Here is a 16,522-nt window from a genome sequence, read left to right as displayed (position 1 = left end):
TTAATGTACCTCCAAAGTATGAATTTAGATCATTCACTTCACTCTTTATTAGACTGATATAAGATTCTCCTGAACAGTTTTCTTTGTGAACTGTGACTCTAGGACAACAACTTCTTTGTTCCCTGGGTATGCAGTTCCTCATATTGCTCTTTCTGATACTGCATGGTGGCCATGGATGCATTCATCTCTTAGGGTCACAGAACTTTAGAACTGGAAGGGACGTTAGAGATCATCTAATTGAATTCTTTCTTGGACAGGTCAGCTGAGGAGATAGAGAGCTCAAAGGCCACATTAATAGAACTAGGATTAGAACCCCTGGTCTCCTAACTTGGACCCTAAATGCACTAGACTGGATTGGAACTCCTGCACTGTTCTTTTCTTTACACAGGTTCATTTCTCCACATAATGAGTAGTAATCCCTACTTATCACTACAAGATGTTGGTGGAAATTGTATCCTTCAGGAGTTGGTGATAATTTCCCATGGAAACCATATTAAAATTATATGATGTATTCCTGATCAAGAATTTATCATCAAGTAAATCATAGATTTGACAAGCAATATAGTGAACACAGGCCTGTAGTAATTAAAATAAACATATACCATACTCCAAGTCCTGTAAAATAGAACTGAATTGCACGTTGATCAAATACAATGTTAAGATCTGTGCCCCCTGCCCTGGAGGAGGCATTGCAAGGTGAATTTCTGGCAGGTGAACATTTGCCTAGTGTGAACTCATTGAGTTGAGTTCAGAAGGCCCAGCACCCCATTCCTTGAGCAAAGAAGCCCCTTGTTAGCCAGACACTGGTCTCCCACTACTAACTTTCTTTGTAGCTTGGGGTGGGTGGCTATTGTTATTCAGCTTTTTTCAGTTTTCCAGAACATTCCATATTGAGTAAAAATAGCAATATGGAAGATTGCCTCTTCCATTTTAGAGAACATTCCCATGTGTATTGTGGCCATTGATTGTGAACAAAACAAATTATAGGAACAGGTCAGACACTCAAGCTCCGCTTTCTGATGCACAGTCAACCCCCAGATTAACAATTGTATCAAAAAAAGACAAAAGAAACATAATATTATAAAATACAATTATGTTTTTCAACATTTGAAATTTTTAAAAGATATCTTTGATCTTGGTCAAGTCAGTCCTTAATTCTGAGATTTATGTCCTTCCTTACTTTGTTGGTATTATAATACCCTTTCTTTTCAAAATGGTGGTAATAGATGGTGCCTCCCCAACCCTTCCTTGGGAAAGCAAAAATTTAGTTCAAGCTTTGGTTGAGTCCCAAAATTATTTTTGAAATTTTACTGCCCCATGAAATTCCCAAATCTTGTAACCACTTCTATCAAGTTTGATTTTATGTGAACATCAACATAACAGCTATACAGCCAATAGGATCTAAATGAATATGCAAATTGTAATAAATTTTAAAGGCTTAATTATCAATTTTTCTTTTCTTATAATTTGTTAGGACTTCATTAGCAATAATTGGATAGCTAGAATCTTTTGGTGCAAGAGATTTCTCTTAATAAATTCCAGTCTATCAAGTAGCGGCTTTCAAAGCCGTTCCCCTAGGCTAGAGTGATGATATTCAAGGGAGTTGGAGAGGGAGGGCCACTTTTCTAGTGGAAAAGCACATTCAAGTCACCACTGCGTTGATTTGTTCCTAGACAAGCTATACATTTTATTTCAAAATCCCAAATAACAGAAAACTAAGGCTGTGAGATTTTTATGTTTATTTTAAGGAGACACGGGTTTTGAAAATGCTTGAGAAACGCTGCTCCGGAGTTGAGGTCATTCTGTAAGAAGCAGCCCGCGTCCTCTCTCTGCCGCCGCTAGATGGTACCCGGGTGCACCGGGAAAGCGTCCCCGGGGCAAAGCGAGTCAGGAGCTGACGGATCCCGAATTCACTCACGCCGAAGCCCGGCTGAAAGCCTGGGGGTCCCGGCGAACCCAGAGAGGGCTTGCAAACCGATCAAGCGAAGAGGAGGCAGAAGCTGTTGGGCCCTGCACGGGGGCAGGGCTCTGGGCCCCAACCTCAACTCCAGGGATGGTGGCTGAACCTTCCCAGCCCGTGGCACAGTCCAGAGTCCAGGGACCCCGCGAGGGCGGGGCCCGGGCTCCGAGATTGGACCGGGAATGAGTTTCCATCTGCGGAATGGATGTGACGAGAACCCGTTGGCAAAGTCGGGGCAGGTTAGTGCCCAGACATTTCAGCCCCACAACAAGAGACCTTTCCCCACTGCCTGGTGGGTGAGGACGGCCACGGTTTCCCCAGGCTGGTGAGGGCTGGTTGGAGGGTCTTTGAAGACTGCTGAGAGGGTGAGGTGGGACTGGTACTTTGAATGGGGGAGTCTTGAGGTGGGGGAAGGGAGGGGAGAGGGCTGGGGATGGTGAAAAACAGTTGTGCTTCTCAAGACTCACCTCAAAGAAGCCTTCCCTACCTGCCCCCACCCCCAGCCCCAGCTGGATGAAGTAGTGCTCAGCCTCTTTGTCCTGACACACCCTGTACACATCTCTGACTCAGTGTACCACACTATCATAATGTCCTTTAACTCTACAATTCCTTTGGGGAATGGTCTTTTCTCTTTCTTCTCTTCCTCCTTTCCTTAGCTCTTACCATAGTATTTGACATAGAGTAAATACTTGTGGATGGTTAATTTCATATGTCAGCTTGACTAGGCCATACTACCCAGATATTCAGTCAAACATCAGTCTGGGTGTTGCCGTGAAGGGATTTCTTTACATGAGATTAACATATAAATATTAGACTTTGAGTAAAGTAGATTACCCTTCATAGTTGGTTGGGCATCATCAAATCTGTTGAAGGCCCTAAGAGAAAACAAACTGAGATCCCCCAAAGAAGAGGGAATTCTGCCTCCAAACTGTCTTCAGACTTGAGCTGCAATGGCAGTTCTTCTCTGGGTCTATAGCTTTCTGGCCTTCCCTACAGATTTTGGAATTGAACTGTCAGCCTTTATAATGGAGTGAACCAATTCCTTAAAACCAAGTAATCTCTCTCTCTTTCTCTCCCTTTCTCCCCATGCACACATGTACACCCTACTGTTTCTCTAGAGAACCCTGACTAATAAAATATTCTTTAAATAATTATTTACAAAATTTGTTAACATCTAGGACTTTGCCATAAAGTAATTCACTTATCACCTGTCAAAGAGATTTATGTATTATCTCACTACAAGCAAATTGTATGTGAATTTAGGGGTTAAGTGTATAAAAACTACCAAATGATAAACTAGAAGAAAATACTGAACAATTAGAAAATATCTGGATGGGGGATTTGCTACGCTTGGAGGCAAATGAAGAAAGTGCTAAGTAAAAGATTGTTTGATACAATTTCCATCTGTCATGTTAGGATTTTAATGGGAACATCACGATGAGTAGGGATATGTAAAACTCCATAGAGAGATATTTGGAGAGGCTATTAACAGCAGTTATTTTGGGGATGTGGGATTAGGGTGATTTATTTTCTTTCACTTTCTTCTTTATATTATGTGTATCACTTCTTTTTGATAAGGGGCAATTATCATTTTTTCAAAAACAATGCAGATGGTGCACTGGGAAAAAGCAAACATGAAAGTGGGAAAAGTTATATGTAACACATATGACAAAGGATTTCTATCTTTATAAAGAACTCTTTCAAACTGAGAAGAAATTTTAAGATTCATCCAAGAGATAAATGGCATGGGCAAAAATTTCACCCAAAAGGAAATCCAGAGGAAGTATTTGAAAAAAAAGTTCAACCCAATTAGTAGGGAAATGCAAATTAAAATAAGGTACAACTTCCATCTATCATATCATTAAGATTTTAGCGAGAATAGCTAATGCTGACGAGTGTGTTGTGAAGTGAGTACTTTCATACAGGGCCAATGGAAATCTTAATTGGTACAACTTTTCTGGAAAGCTATTTGACAATGTCTGTCAAGAATATCTGATGTTGTAATTCCACTTCTGGGACTCTAGCCTAGGAAATTCAATTTGGTTAAAGATTAATCCACAAAGATATTCAACAGAGTGTTACTTAATTGCAAAAACTGGAAACAGCTGGAATGCCTAAAAGTAAGGAAATGCTATGTGCTGTCCATTTACATTAATGGTAGGTCTATAAATGCTATTAAATGACTATAAAGAAGAGATTATAAAGCTCATGATATAATGTTGACAATAAAAAAGCGGCACTTGAAATTGTGTTTATAGGTAGAATTTAACTAAGAAAACCCATATAGAAGAAAAGACTGGAAGAAAGTATACCCCAATGAGAATAGTTATAGGGTTGTGAGTCTTTTTATGTATTTGGCTATTGACGTTCTTCTGTACTTTGCAGTTTTCTGTACTTTTTAATTTAGTCCGTGTTTATTGGGTTTTTATCATATGCCATACCTTATTCTAGGTGTTGGGGAAATGATGGTAGATAAGACAGGAAAAGATCCCTGCCTTATGGGGTTTTTGTTAGGGGGTGCTGATACAATAAATAAGCTAATTACAGATTGCAATAAGTACCAGAAAGGATGGAGAGCAGATCATTTGTCAAGAGGAGCCTGTGAAGATTTCTCTGAGGTGGTGAGACCTGAAGCCTTAGAAGGAAAGCAAGAGCAAAGGCTGTGAGGTGGAAAAGAACTTGTTATATTAGACCTATAACAAGGAGACCAGTGTGTCTGGAGAGCGGAGTTATAAGAAATGAGTTTCGAGAAGTGGAAAGAACCCAGACCTACTAGCCTATTAGGTCCTAATAACGATTGTGGATTTTGATTTATTCTAAATGTCATTGGAATCCATTGAGCATCACTCTTCTCCTAAGCAGAAGACCATAAATTAAAAAAATCCCAAGACTGAGGGAACAGTTTGATGGGGAACCATTTAGGCTGCCAATGTAAGAAAATAACTTCTCAAATTAAGTAAGAATTATATGGGAGGGCAGCAGAGGAAGTGTGTCCTGTGATTACGAACACTTTTCTTTGACATGATGGTTTGAGATAGGAGACCCCAAATAGGGTCCTTTTCTTCCTTACATGGCTACAGTTAAAGTCTCAAGTTGGCTGGAGGACTGCAGGCAGTGTGTCCTCCCTAAGGAAACGAGAATTTAGACTAGGACATGCTGTGTTGTTCCCGAAAGCAGTCATCACACAACTGCTACCGCTGCCAGCCGCTGCTCCCTGATGCCTTGACTTCCAAAGGCAGGAAGGAAAAGGCTGTCCTCTCCCCATCTCAGAATTCAAATTATCGCATTTCATAGGGATAATTTAAGAGAATCCACACAACTAATTTTGTCATCAACCATTTTAGATTAGATTATATCCGTTTATGGTTGATTTATATTTGTACCAGACTGTAGGAGCTTAGAGGCTAATGTTATTAATAGTATTTTTGGAAAAGCCTTTCTTTGAAAAGTGAAGCTTTCAGTTAATAACTATGCTGATAAGAAAAAACGTTAAACTGATCATTTTTCTCTGTTAATAAGTTTTTAAATTGCACTAAAAGCTTCATGATCTTATGCCATCTTACATATCCTTTCTGTATTTAGTCACAATTTTGAGGCTGTAAGTAAATAAATAACATAATTCTAGCTGATTTTAAGCTCTACTTTTTTGTCAGCCATTTAAACATCATTGGGAAACGTTTTCACTTCTACTTAGTAGACTCAGATTGCTAAGGTGTGGTTTCTGTGATGGTGTCTATACGGTGATTGAGGGATTAGGCCAGAGTCTCTGGATGTCTAGCTTAACTCAGAAAGGATGTGAACATTTTCAGGCCATCAGTTTCCCTCCATTTCCCAAAATTATCATGCAGATATTGGAAAGAATATTAGATTCTTATATGATAAATACAGGACAAGATAAATTGTCTTTAATATTAACTGGAGAAGTTTTGTTGGATTATAAACCAGTAGGATCCTCTCACCTACTGAAACATCAGTGGGGTGCAAACCTGTCCTTCTCTGAATGCTCATAATTCTGACCCTAGCTCTCTCTTTTTATCTACATAGATAAGATAATCCTGAAGTTACTTATATTGAGAATTGTGACACCAGCTCAGAGCAGCGGAGGACCATAAAACTGGAAGGATCTTTAGAAATCTTCTAATCTACTTCCTGACCTTATCATATTTCGGGTGAGGAATCTAAGATGTGGAGAGATTGAGAAAGTTGTCTGAAGTCTTAGGTTTATGTTAGAGGTAAGCTGAAACCTCAGGTTTCACTTAGTGCTGCCTTTGGACTGAGGACATTCAGAATGGCTAGCAGTATAATACAAAATGTGCTGGACTCTTCGAAAATTGAGCCCTGCCCCTGGAAGTGAAAACAGTTCTCCTGGATAGAGTCACTCCTATTAAGGTGGTTCCGTTCCTTCTCAGCTGTAAGAATGAGGCCTTCCTGAACGGGGAACATAATTGCCACTTTGCACAAAGGAACAATTTTCCTTTGTGCTGGGTATATTCCCATATTTTTGGAGTTCTGAATTTTCTTGGATACAGCTTGGCAAATAGAATTTCTAAAAGTTGAAACTCTATTGAAAGCTTATTTGGCCCAAAAGTTTGCATTTATATTGCCCATATTTTATTAACGCTACTTTCTTCCTCTATTCTATTTTTCCCTTACTATTAAGAAAGGCAAATGCTTTGAAATGACCACATGAAAAGAAAAGAAAATTTTGAAAAGGAACAGAAAGGGAAGACCTCTTCACCTGGCTTCCTTTGACCCTGTCTGGCTTTCCTTCACAAGCCCTAGTGCTAGTGGTAGTGGCTTCTTTCCTGTTGTCATACTTTTCATATTCAGCACACTGATAAGCTTGAATTATTCCCTTTGTTAACTCAGGAGCCTGCAAATGATGAAAAGATTACACCTTCAGCTGGTCAAATTTGAGACAGTTTTCTGAATTTAAAAAATATTTTGGGCCGGCCCTGTGGCTTAGTGGTTAAGTGCGTGCGCTCCGATGCTGGCGGCCCGGGCTCGGATCCCGGGCTCGCACCGACGCACCGCTTCTCCGGCCATGCTGAGGCCACATCCCACATACAGAAACTAGAAGGATGTGCAACTATGACATACAACTATCTACTGGGGCTTTGGGGGAAAAATTAAAAAAAAAAAAAAAATATTTTGTGTTTAATAGCCTGCTCTAAAATTAGGGAAGTTGAATCAACTAATGTCTAAAGAAGAGGAAAGAGTATGCGTCAGAAATTTACATAAGGCACTGGTCAATAGACATTTTAACATATAGATCCAAAATGTAGGAAACCTAGGAAATATGAAACCAACTTACTGAAAACCATATCTAATTCAAAACAACTAGTATTTCCTAAGCAACTATTTGACTTTTTAGTAAGAATAGCACATAAATGCAAATGGGTAAATTTGGTTCTTTTTCTGTAGTCTGTTGGTTTTTACATTTCTGGACACCAGGGTGTGCTTGCCGTCACGTGTAAATGTGGATGAAAATTTATTTTCTGCTTGATTAGGAATGTGCGCCTCCTTTGGTTTCATATGGGTAACAGATGTCTTGGCTTTTACAGACTAATTGGCAGAAAAGGGGAAAGAGAGGATAATTAAAGGGGTGGGAGGAGACACAAGGAAAATGCAATCTTCCTTGTGGGGAAAAATCTAATAGACCTCCTTATTATGGGTAATTACTGTCTTCTTCAACTTCATTTGCCATCTCTTTTTCTTGTGACTCAAGTATATTATAACGGGAAAGTATAAAATAAAGAAACATAAGGCTGGACTACTGTCTGCTAACAACCAGATTTATCCTGTCATGGAATATTCTAGAATAATTGACTCAACATCAGTTTTTTAAAAAACAAAATCTGAAAGCAGAAGTCTAATCATTAATGGCAACATGTTTTAACTGGTAGCACAAGAGTTCTATGTTGAGGATGGTTGACATAGATATAGTTTAATTATATACCAAATGTGACCATATAATGGATTGGTGGGAAATGAAAAAATGCAAGACTGATTATGTTGTAAATTAAATATACATCTAAGGTTCCTTTTAGTTAGCTGTTTGTTCTCTGTCAGTGCTGTAATACTGCCAATTGATCTGGAATAAATGAGAACATTTAGCAGATGTTTGAAGCCATCATCATCAACAAATTCTCAATTTTGTCAGTGTTTTCCATCGTGCAACATTTAAAGTAAGGTGTCATTTACTATGTCTTAACTATATCACCTAAGTCTATATTATTCTTATGATTGGTACCTTTTACTTTAAACTGAAGGAAATTTGCATAGCTTATTAAATATTCAGTAAGTATCCACATTATTCCTTGATAAGAACCATTATGTAATCAATTTTGTAAGGAGCTAGTAGTGCTTCAAAGAGAAGATATCAGATTAGATACTTAGAGGCTTATATTTAATACAAAACTTAGACTACCTGAAAGGTGAGGTTATTTATGCTAGATGCAAGGCACATGATATGGACTTTTGTTTGACCGCCTGTCTCCTCAGAAAATAGGTAGGTAGAATTTGTTTAAAAAATATCTGTGTTTTAAAAGGTAATTAGGACAATACAGATCAGAATCTCAAATGTCAATTGTTAATTATTAATTTCTTTCCACCATCTTAGAGTTATATTTCATGCACAATTGATAGGAACTGGTGAGGTGGGAGAACGGTTTCTGTACCTGTCTTTTTTTTTTTTTTTAAATATCAGCTTTAGTAGGATAGAAACAACATTGCTTGGGTAGTCTAATGACTGCTGCATCAATTTAGTCACTTGATCTTTTTGAGCCTCATTTCACTATCTATAAAATGGAGATCGTGACAACTAACTCCCACAGTTGCACTGAGAATTATATGCAATGATAAACACACATGAAACTAACATATGTTTAGTTGTTTGAATATTTTACGGTTGTTTTCACTCAGTGGAGCCATATTCTAAGTTGCCTTGATTTCCAGGCTAGGCTTCTCTTGGAAATAGAAAATTCAAGGGGACTCTGATGAAGAATCTAGTAACAAATGTTTTGAGATTGTGTGTCAGGAGAGTTCTTCTTCCCAACTTCAGCCCCTTAAAATATGAGATTGAAGAGTAACCACAGTGGCGTAAGTTTCTTAATTGTCAAAAAAGAGTTTTCTGTATTTTGTAATTGTAAATTTCCATAAATTGTAAATTCATGGAGTCATAAAATATTGGCACTATATGACACTTCAAGATTTCTGGACCCACTGCCCCTACCCCGGTTTATTTCCCATTTTCAGAGGAAGGCACTGGGGCCCTGTAAGGATAAATATCAGCAAGGTAGTGAGAGAGTGAGGATTGGGACCTTCGTCTTTTCCTGAATTCTTTATCCGGACCGTCACCAGACACCACCTTGCTGTGTGACTGTCTAGTGTCTAGGCTGGACCATTAAAAGAATGAGAACATTCAACTCACCAGGCAGAGCAGAAAGATGTATTTCTTTGTTATGCATTTTAAATGGTCTGTGCACCCTCGTTCATTCAGCCATTCCTTTATGGATTACAAACGTATTTCGATTTTTGTTTGCATAGGACGAGCTTTACCTCCTCCAGTAGGAGAAAACACAGTCACTAATATTTACATAGTATTTCCTATGGTGCCAGGCATTGTTTTAAGGGCTTTAACCAATTCTAAGGGATTAACTAATTTATTTTCCACAAGAGCACTATGAGGAGGTATATTCTTCTTCTTATCTTTCAAATAAGGAAATGGAGGCACAAGGGGCCAAATAATGCCCAAGGTTGCAAAGCTAGTATAACCAGGACTTGAAGGCCTTTGTTAAATTGGAATTGGAAGATGCTAGAGTGGGAGAGTCTACTGCCAGAAGACACCCGGGTGGATGGATCCTCATTATATGAGCTCTATTTTATGCAAGGAAAGTGACTTTAAACATTTTTCAAATCACCTAGATTTTATATATCTGGCTCTACTGAATCCCAGTAAATCTAGTTTATAAGGTTGTATGGAAGCATAAATATATCAACAAAAGAGTATGTTTGTTTATATTGATCACCACTGAAATAAACAGAAGAGTGAGCTATTATGCTTGGTCCAATGTTGATAACAAAATAGTATTTTATTTTATGATTGTATTTCCCTTAGCACAAAATAATGAAAGTGTTTATAGGGATGGTATTTTACTGGTCAGGAAAAATTATCAAAAGAAGAGATAATTTGTATTGACAATGTGTAATTTGTTCTTTCTTATATACCCAGTTATACAGAAATATTATCCATATATTGGCATTTGAAGTTAAGTATAAAAATTGCCACTTATGTAGCAAATGTTTTACAGGTATAAAATCAGCTCCAATTTGAGTAATTAGCAAAGACTTTAATTTGAGTAAAAATGATTGTATGGTAAAACTTTGGACATTTAGATAATTGTGGGGGGAACTTTTGATTTAACAAAAATTTCATTAAAGTAATGATACAAAAGGCTTATTCAGTATTGTACTATTTAAAAACAATATGATTAAATAAAATTTGAATAAATTGCTCACAACCACTGGACTCTTTATGCTGGCAGATATTTTACATCAGAACAGAAATACTGCCCCACTTTGAACATGTGAGTTAATGTGGGGTGGGTGAGTGTGTATGTGTGTGTAGTAAGTGGGGAATGTTGAGGAAGCTTGTGAAGTGAACAGATTAATTTAGCAAAGTCTAATTTTTAACGTTTTATTGATGTAGATATATTAAATTCTATGATTGATGTGTTTTGCTTTATGGAATCGATGTGTTCATTAAAGAAAATTGCCGGAAGGTCATGGTCTATGTTCAAATGATTCACATTCTAAGATGCATTCTTTAGTGGAAAAGGGGAAATATAATGGCTCATCAGTGCTTTAAAGGTACTATGACAATAACAATAATGTTAAACTACCACAGAATGTAAATGTAAAGAATCACAGTATTTTTTTAGAGCTGTAAATATCTATGGTTAGGTTTGTGTTTAGCACATTCACTTAAAAGTGTAAAGGAGAAAGGGTAAATGGACAGAATACCCTGGATTGTTTGGTTACACAGCTGCTGGAATAACACTTGAATGTTCTACAAGTGATGCTGTCCAGCGCCCCTGGGTTGCTGTGTTACTGTATCCTAGCGTTTCATAGGAGCTATTGCTTTAGGAATAAGCTGATTGAGTTTAAGAAGGAGAGATTAGACCATGGATGAGAAAATTGCTTTAAATATAGTAGCAACTGAATAAATTCACAAAAATACAAGCAATGGTAAATAATGATGAGGCAACTTGTTAAATAAAACACATGACTGAGGGAGTGACAGCATTCGCCTGTGTTTATCCAGTGCTGTTTATTTAAACCCTCTCTCAATTTTCGTTAAGATTGAATTTCTATATTCAAGCGTTATGAAGTAAATGTTCATGATGTCTTTTGTATCTTAAAGCTTTTTGCCTTACACTTTCCAGGATTGAAGTGTGTATGTCTTTTGTGTGATTCTTCAAACTTTACCTGCCAAACAGAAGGAGCGTGTTGGGCTTCAGTCATGCTAACCAATGGAAAAGAACAGGTGATCAAGTCCTGTGTCTCTCTCCCAGAATTAAATGCTCAAGTCTTCTGTCATAGTTCCAACAATGTTACCAAAACTGAATGCTGCTTCACAGATTTTTGCAACAACATAACACTGCACCTTCCAACAGGTAAGGGGTCTATCTTTGTTCATTGCAAATTCAGTTTTACTCTTGGGAAATTATAATCATGGTAGAAATCAAACTGTTGTATGTTTCTTTAAATAAGAAAATCTGTTCTAAAGTTCTCTTTGTTTTGACCAATAAAATTCTCTAGAGCCTAGCTGAGGTTTATTTTTTTTTTCATTGCACAAGACTGTCAAAACACTGACAATAGCATAACAATTTTGAAGAAATTTGTCCACATGAATTGTATTTTTTGAAGTGAATAATGGACCTAAAGTAAAATGTAAATTCTTATGGATTCTTGTAAAGGAAAGAAATTGAAATGTGCACCAAGAAAAAAAAGAGCGAAACTAAAAATAGTAGATTGCCAGCTTTTATGAAGACAGGATCTTTTTTTCATGGGTTCCTTCTGCATAACTTCTTCATCTGCCCACACTCAAGTGAGAGCACTCATTAGCAGAAAGATAGAGGTAGAATGGAATTTGACCCTTCATTACTGTTCAGATATAGTCCTGCCTTTCCCTTAATTTTATGATCTTTTATCTTAATTTACAAGATACTGAAAATCTTAATCTTGCCTTTTATCAGTAATCTGGAATCTGAAACTTTAGGGGATGTTAAAGGGCAAGTAATTCAAATAAAAACTAATTTATGACATGAAAATGTCCTGCTAGTGAATCTTCATTGATATTAATACAGTAATAATTCAGTGCTTTTCAATATGTTAATATCTATACACAGATACATAGTCTTCCTTACAAATTAACATATTAAGGTACTGTTATCCAATCTCAGGTGTTCATATATTGCCATATCAATATTCCACTACAGTATTTTTAACCTATTTTTAAAAATAAATTAGCTGCCCCCCTTTTATACTGGAGAACATTTATTTTATGCAGAAACTTGGCATCACTACCACAAATGAAAAACCAGTTTATTTGCCATAAATAGGAGATGGGTACGTAAATAAACAAACATACCTATTGCATTCCAGTTAGGTATTTTGTATTTTTTTTTTGTTTAAAAGAGAAAAGAAAGAAGTATTAAAGACGTATGAGCATGGAATGAGGCTTTTTGATATATAATCAGAAAAACTAAGAGAACTAGAGAAGATATCATCATGTGATTTAATGTTATTTAATATCATGTTTACCACTCCAATTTATCTCAAGAACCCTAAAGATCATTTCATATACCACCACTGGTACATGTCCCATTCTTTGAGAACACTGTTCTAAGGCATTATCCTATATATTGCAACATCAGAAGTCATACTTGGCATATTTCATCCCCCGAAGCTACTTGCAGTCTTGGTTTTTAGATCACACCTATTCTCTCTGTCTCAGATTCTGTGGATTCCTTGGTTTGGTAGTGATCCAACATCTATTTTGGACACTTTTCTTTCCTTATATTTTCTCCCCTGGTTATCTGTGGACCTGAGACACCATAAGGTGAAGGCTCCCTATGTTAGATACTGGTCTTACCCGTGACCAAGATCCAAAAGATTAAGGAGGGGGAGGGAAGTCCCCACATTAGTCTGTGGCAGTGGCCTCTAATGTGTCTTCTCAATAATGAATAATTCACAAGACCACATTCTGCCAGTCAGTACGGGTACAAGACAGTACTTTGACTGCAACAAGAGGTCTTGGAGGACAAAATGGTTCATATGCAGTTGGGCAAATTAAAGGTACTCAGTGCAGCTAGAATGTAGGTCCTTCTCAGCCCAACTATAAACTCTAACTCCTGAGAAGCCTATGTTCTACCCTCAAGTCCAGTCAAGTACCAGTCTTTCTTTTTTAAAAATCAGTTTTATTGAAGTATAATTTAGATATAATGAAATGCACACATTTTAAGTGTAGAGTTGGATGAATCTTGACACATGCATAGACCCATGTAACCACCACCGCATTTCCATGACCTCAGAATGTTCTCAGTCAATCTCCACTTTTGTCGGGGCTGGACAACTGATCTGTTTTCTATCACTGTAGATTAGATTTATTTTTCCTAGAGTTTCACATAAAAGGAGTCTTATGGGACGTATTATTTTGCATTTGGCTTCTTTCACTCAGCATGTTTTTGAGATTTATTCATGTTGTTGAGTTTATCTGTAGCTTGTTTCTTTTTTACCTCTGAGTAATATCCCATTGTGTGGATATACATTGTATGGATATTTTTAACCCATTCACCCTTGATGAGTATTCAAGTTTTTCCATGTTGGGGATGTTATTAACAAAGCTGCTATGAACATTCTTGTACAAGTCTTTGCACATGTTTTCTTTCCCTTCCCTTCCCTTCCCTTCCCTTCCCTTCCCTTCCCCTTGAGAACATTCTAAGAGTGGAATTGCAGGGTCATATAGTAAGTATGTGTTTGTTTTATAAATATAATCTCCTGAATAGTTTTCAAACTGCTTGTAACATTTTACATCCCCAACAGAAATGTATGACAGTTTCACTTGGTCCATATTTTTGCCAACACTTGGTATAATCAGTCTTTTTAATTTTAGCCATTCAAGTGATTGTGTAGTAGTATTTCATTGTGGTTTTAATTTATGTTTCCCTGATAACTGATGATGTTCAGTTATTTTTCATGTGCACATTGAGCGTTGGTGTATCTTCCTTTATAAAGTGTCAAATCTTTTGCACATTTAAAAAAACTAGGTTATCTTCTTATGATTGAATTTAAGACTTCTTTATATATTCTGAATACAAATCCTTATCAGATATGTGTATTATGACTATTTTCTCCTATTCTGTGGATTGTCGTTTTGTTTTCTTGAAGGTTTCTTTTTCAGAGTAGAAGATTAAAATTTGATGGAGTCTATTTTAACTTTTTTTGATTATTGTTATGGTTCACAAGTTTCGTGTCCTGAGAAGTCTTTATCCAAAAGTCATAAATATTTTCTTTTATGTTTTCTTCCAGAAATTTTAACATTTTAGCTTTTACATTTAGGTGTACGTTCAGTTTAAACTTAATTTTTGCTATTATGTGAGGTCAAGGTGGAGTTTTATTTTTTACATATGGATATGAAGTGGTTCCAGCATCATTTGCTAAAAAATCTATCCTTTCAATTCCCTTGGTACTTTGATTGAAAATAAAGTACCATATATATATGGGTATATTTCTGGCCTCTTTATTCTGTTTGAGTGTTCTCTATGTCTATACTTATACCACTATCAATCTTCCTTGATTATTATACCTTTATGATAAGTATTAAAATCACATCACGTGACCCCTCCAACTTTGTTTTTTTTGAAAATTGAACAATTTTTGAAAATTAGCTATTCTAAGTCCTTTGCATTTCCATTTAAATTTTAGAATCAACTTGACAATATTTACAAAAACACATGCTGAGATTTTATTACATTGAATTGAATATATAAATTTGGAGAGAATAGGCATGTTAACAATATTAGATCTTTTGATCTAAGAATGTAGTGTATTCTTCCATTTATTTAGTTTTTCTTTGATTACTCTTAGTGGTGTTTTGTAGTTGTTGGAGAACAGGTCTTATACATATTTCATTGGATTTATCTCTAAGTATTTGCATGTTTTGGGGTGCTATTGTGAATGGTATTTTTAATCTCACTTTCTAAATGTTAATTTTTGGTATATGAAAACAAAATTAATTTTGTATATTGACCTTACATCCTGCAAGCTTACCAAAATATGTTGCTTCTAGTAGCTTTTTTTTTTTGTATTCCTTGCCATTTTCTGCATGTATAATCATCTTATCTGTGAATACGGACAACTTTACATCTTCCATTCTGATCTGTATGTGTTTTATTTCTTTTTCTTGCCTTTTTATGCTGGCTAGGACTGCCAATATGATGATGCATATGGGTGGTGAGAGTGAAGATCCTTGCCTGTTTTCTGGTCCCAGGAGGAATGCACTCACTCTTTTACCATTAAGTATAATAACTGTAGGTTATTTGAAGATGTCCATTATCAGTTGAAGAATAGGGGAATGTTTTTATCATGGATAAATATTGAATTTTTGCAAGTATTTTCATGAACTTATTGAGATTATCACATGATTTTTCTTCTTTAGTCTACTGATATGATGGATTACATTAATTGGTTTTCAAATATTACTTATAAGAGAGAAGATATGTGTTGTCTAGCCAGTGATTAATATTTTTACAAAAAATGCTATATGGTATTTAACTGAATTCAAATTTGTTTACTTAAACTAAGAATTTGTTTCTTTTAATGACATTGTATGGTGAATTGACATTAAGTTGAATAGGATTGTATGTGCAGTCATCCTGTGTCGGGTTGTTCTCTCTGTGAGGCAACACTAAATGGTTATTAGCTGTATTTGGAACAGCAGCTGTTTGGAGAGGAGTTGGGAACCTCCAGGCTGAGTGCTGACACAGCCAGTGCCAAGAGCTCTGCTGTTTCCTTGTCAGGGGGAGTGATTGATATCCCTTGCTCTACTTGTAGGGATTTATCTATTTCAAATGTGATCAAATATATCTGAAATATATAAAAGCACTCTGAAAAGTAGACAGTGTGACATTTCTACAGTACTTAATACTCTGCATTCATGTTCATGAGCAAAACAGTAGAAGAAAAGGTTGGGAGGTGACCAGAAGGGGTTGGAGAAAATCTGGGACTTCCTTTTTCAGTTTCAGCTGGAAGCCAAGTGGATCCTTTCCTCTTTGGCTCTTTCATCCATCACTGCAGACTGTGGGGCCATTTCTGGATAGTCGACTTGATGTGAGTGCAGTAACCTCGTCTTGTCGTGTTTCAGCTGGCCCTCTTCTGTCCTTAGATCGGGCTCTTCCTTTGCTTCTTTGTGACAAAATTCCTATCTTGAATACAGCTCGTGACTTTTTTCTTCCCCCTCCTCTCTGCTGGTGCCCTAGTAACTCAGCAATTGGAGAA

General features: G+C 36.7%; 1 protein-coding gene across 2 annotated transcripts in view; it reads left to right on the top strand.

Annotated features, from left to right (window-relative positions):
- Positions 1–11,411: 11,411 nt before the first annotated feature.
- The window catches only part of ACVR1C (activin A receptor type 1C), a 55,643-nt gene continuing 50,532 nt past the window's right edge, over positions 11,412–16,522 (top strand). The window contains exon 1 of one of the 2 annotated variants that reach the window (XM_014785955.2): positions 11,412–11,637. In XM_014785955.2, coding sequence (XP_014641441.1) covers positions 11,484–11,637 — 154 coding nt within the window. In that variant the 5' untranslated portion in view covers positions 11,412–11,483. The remainder of the gene's footprint in view (positions 11,638–16,522) is intronic. The other variant, XM_087435232.1, reaches the window with a different exon arrangement.

The sequence above is a fragment of the Ceratotherium simum genome, chromosome 9, assembly GCF_057802395.1.
Source record: "Ceratotherium simum simum isolate JZ-2026a chromosome 9, ASM5780239v1, whole genome shotgun sequence".
Taxonomy (NCBI): Eukaryota; Metazoa; Chordata; class Mammalia; order Perissodactyla; family Rhinocerotidae; genus Ceratotherium; species Ceratotherium simum.
The sequence above is the reverse complement of the archived record's forward strand: the minus strand, read 5'-3'. Positions and strand labels throughout refer to the sequence as shown.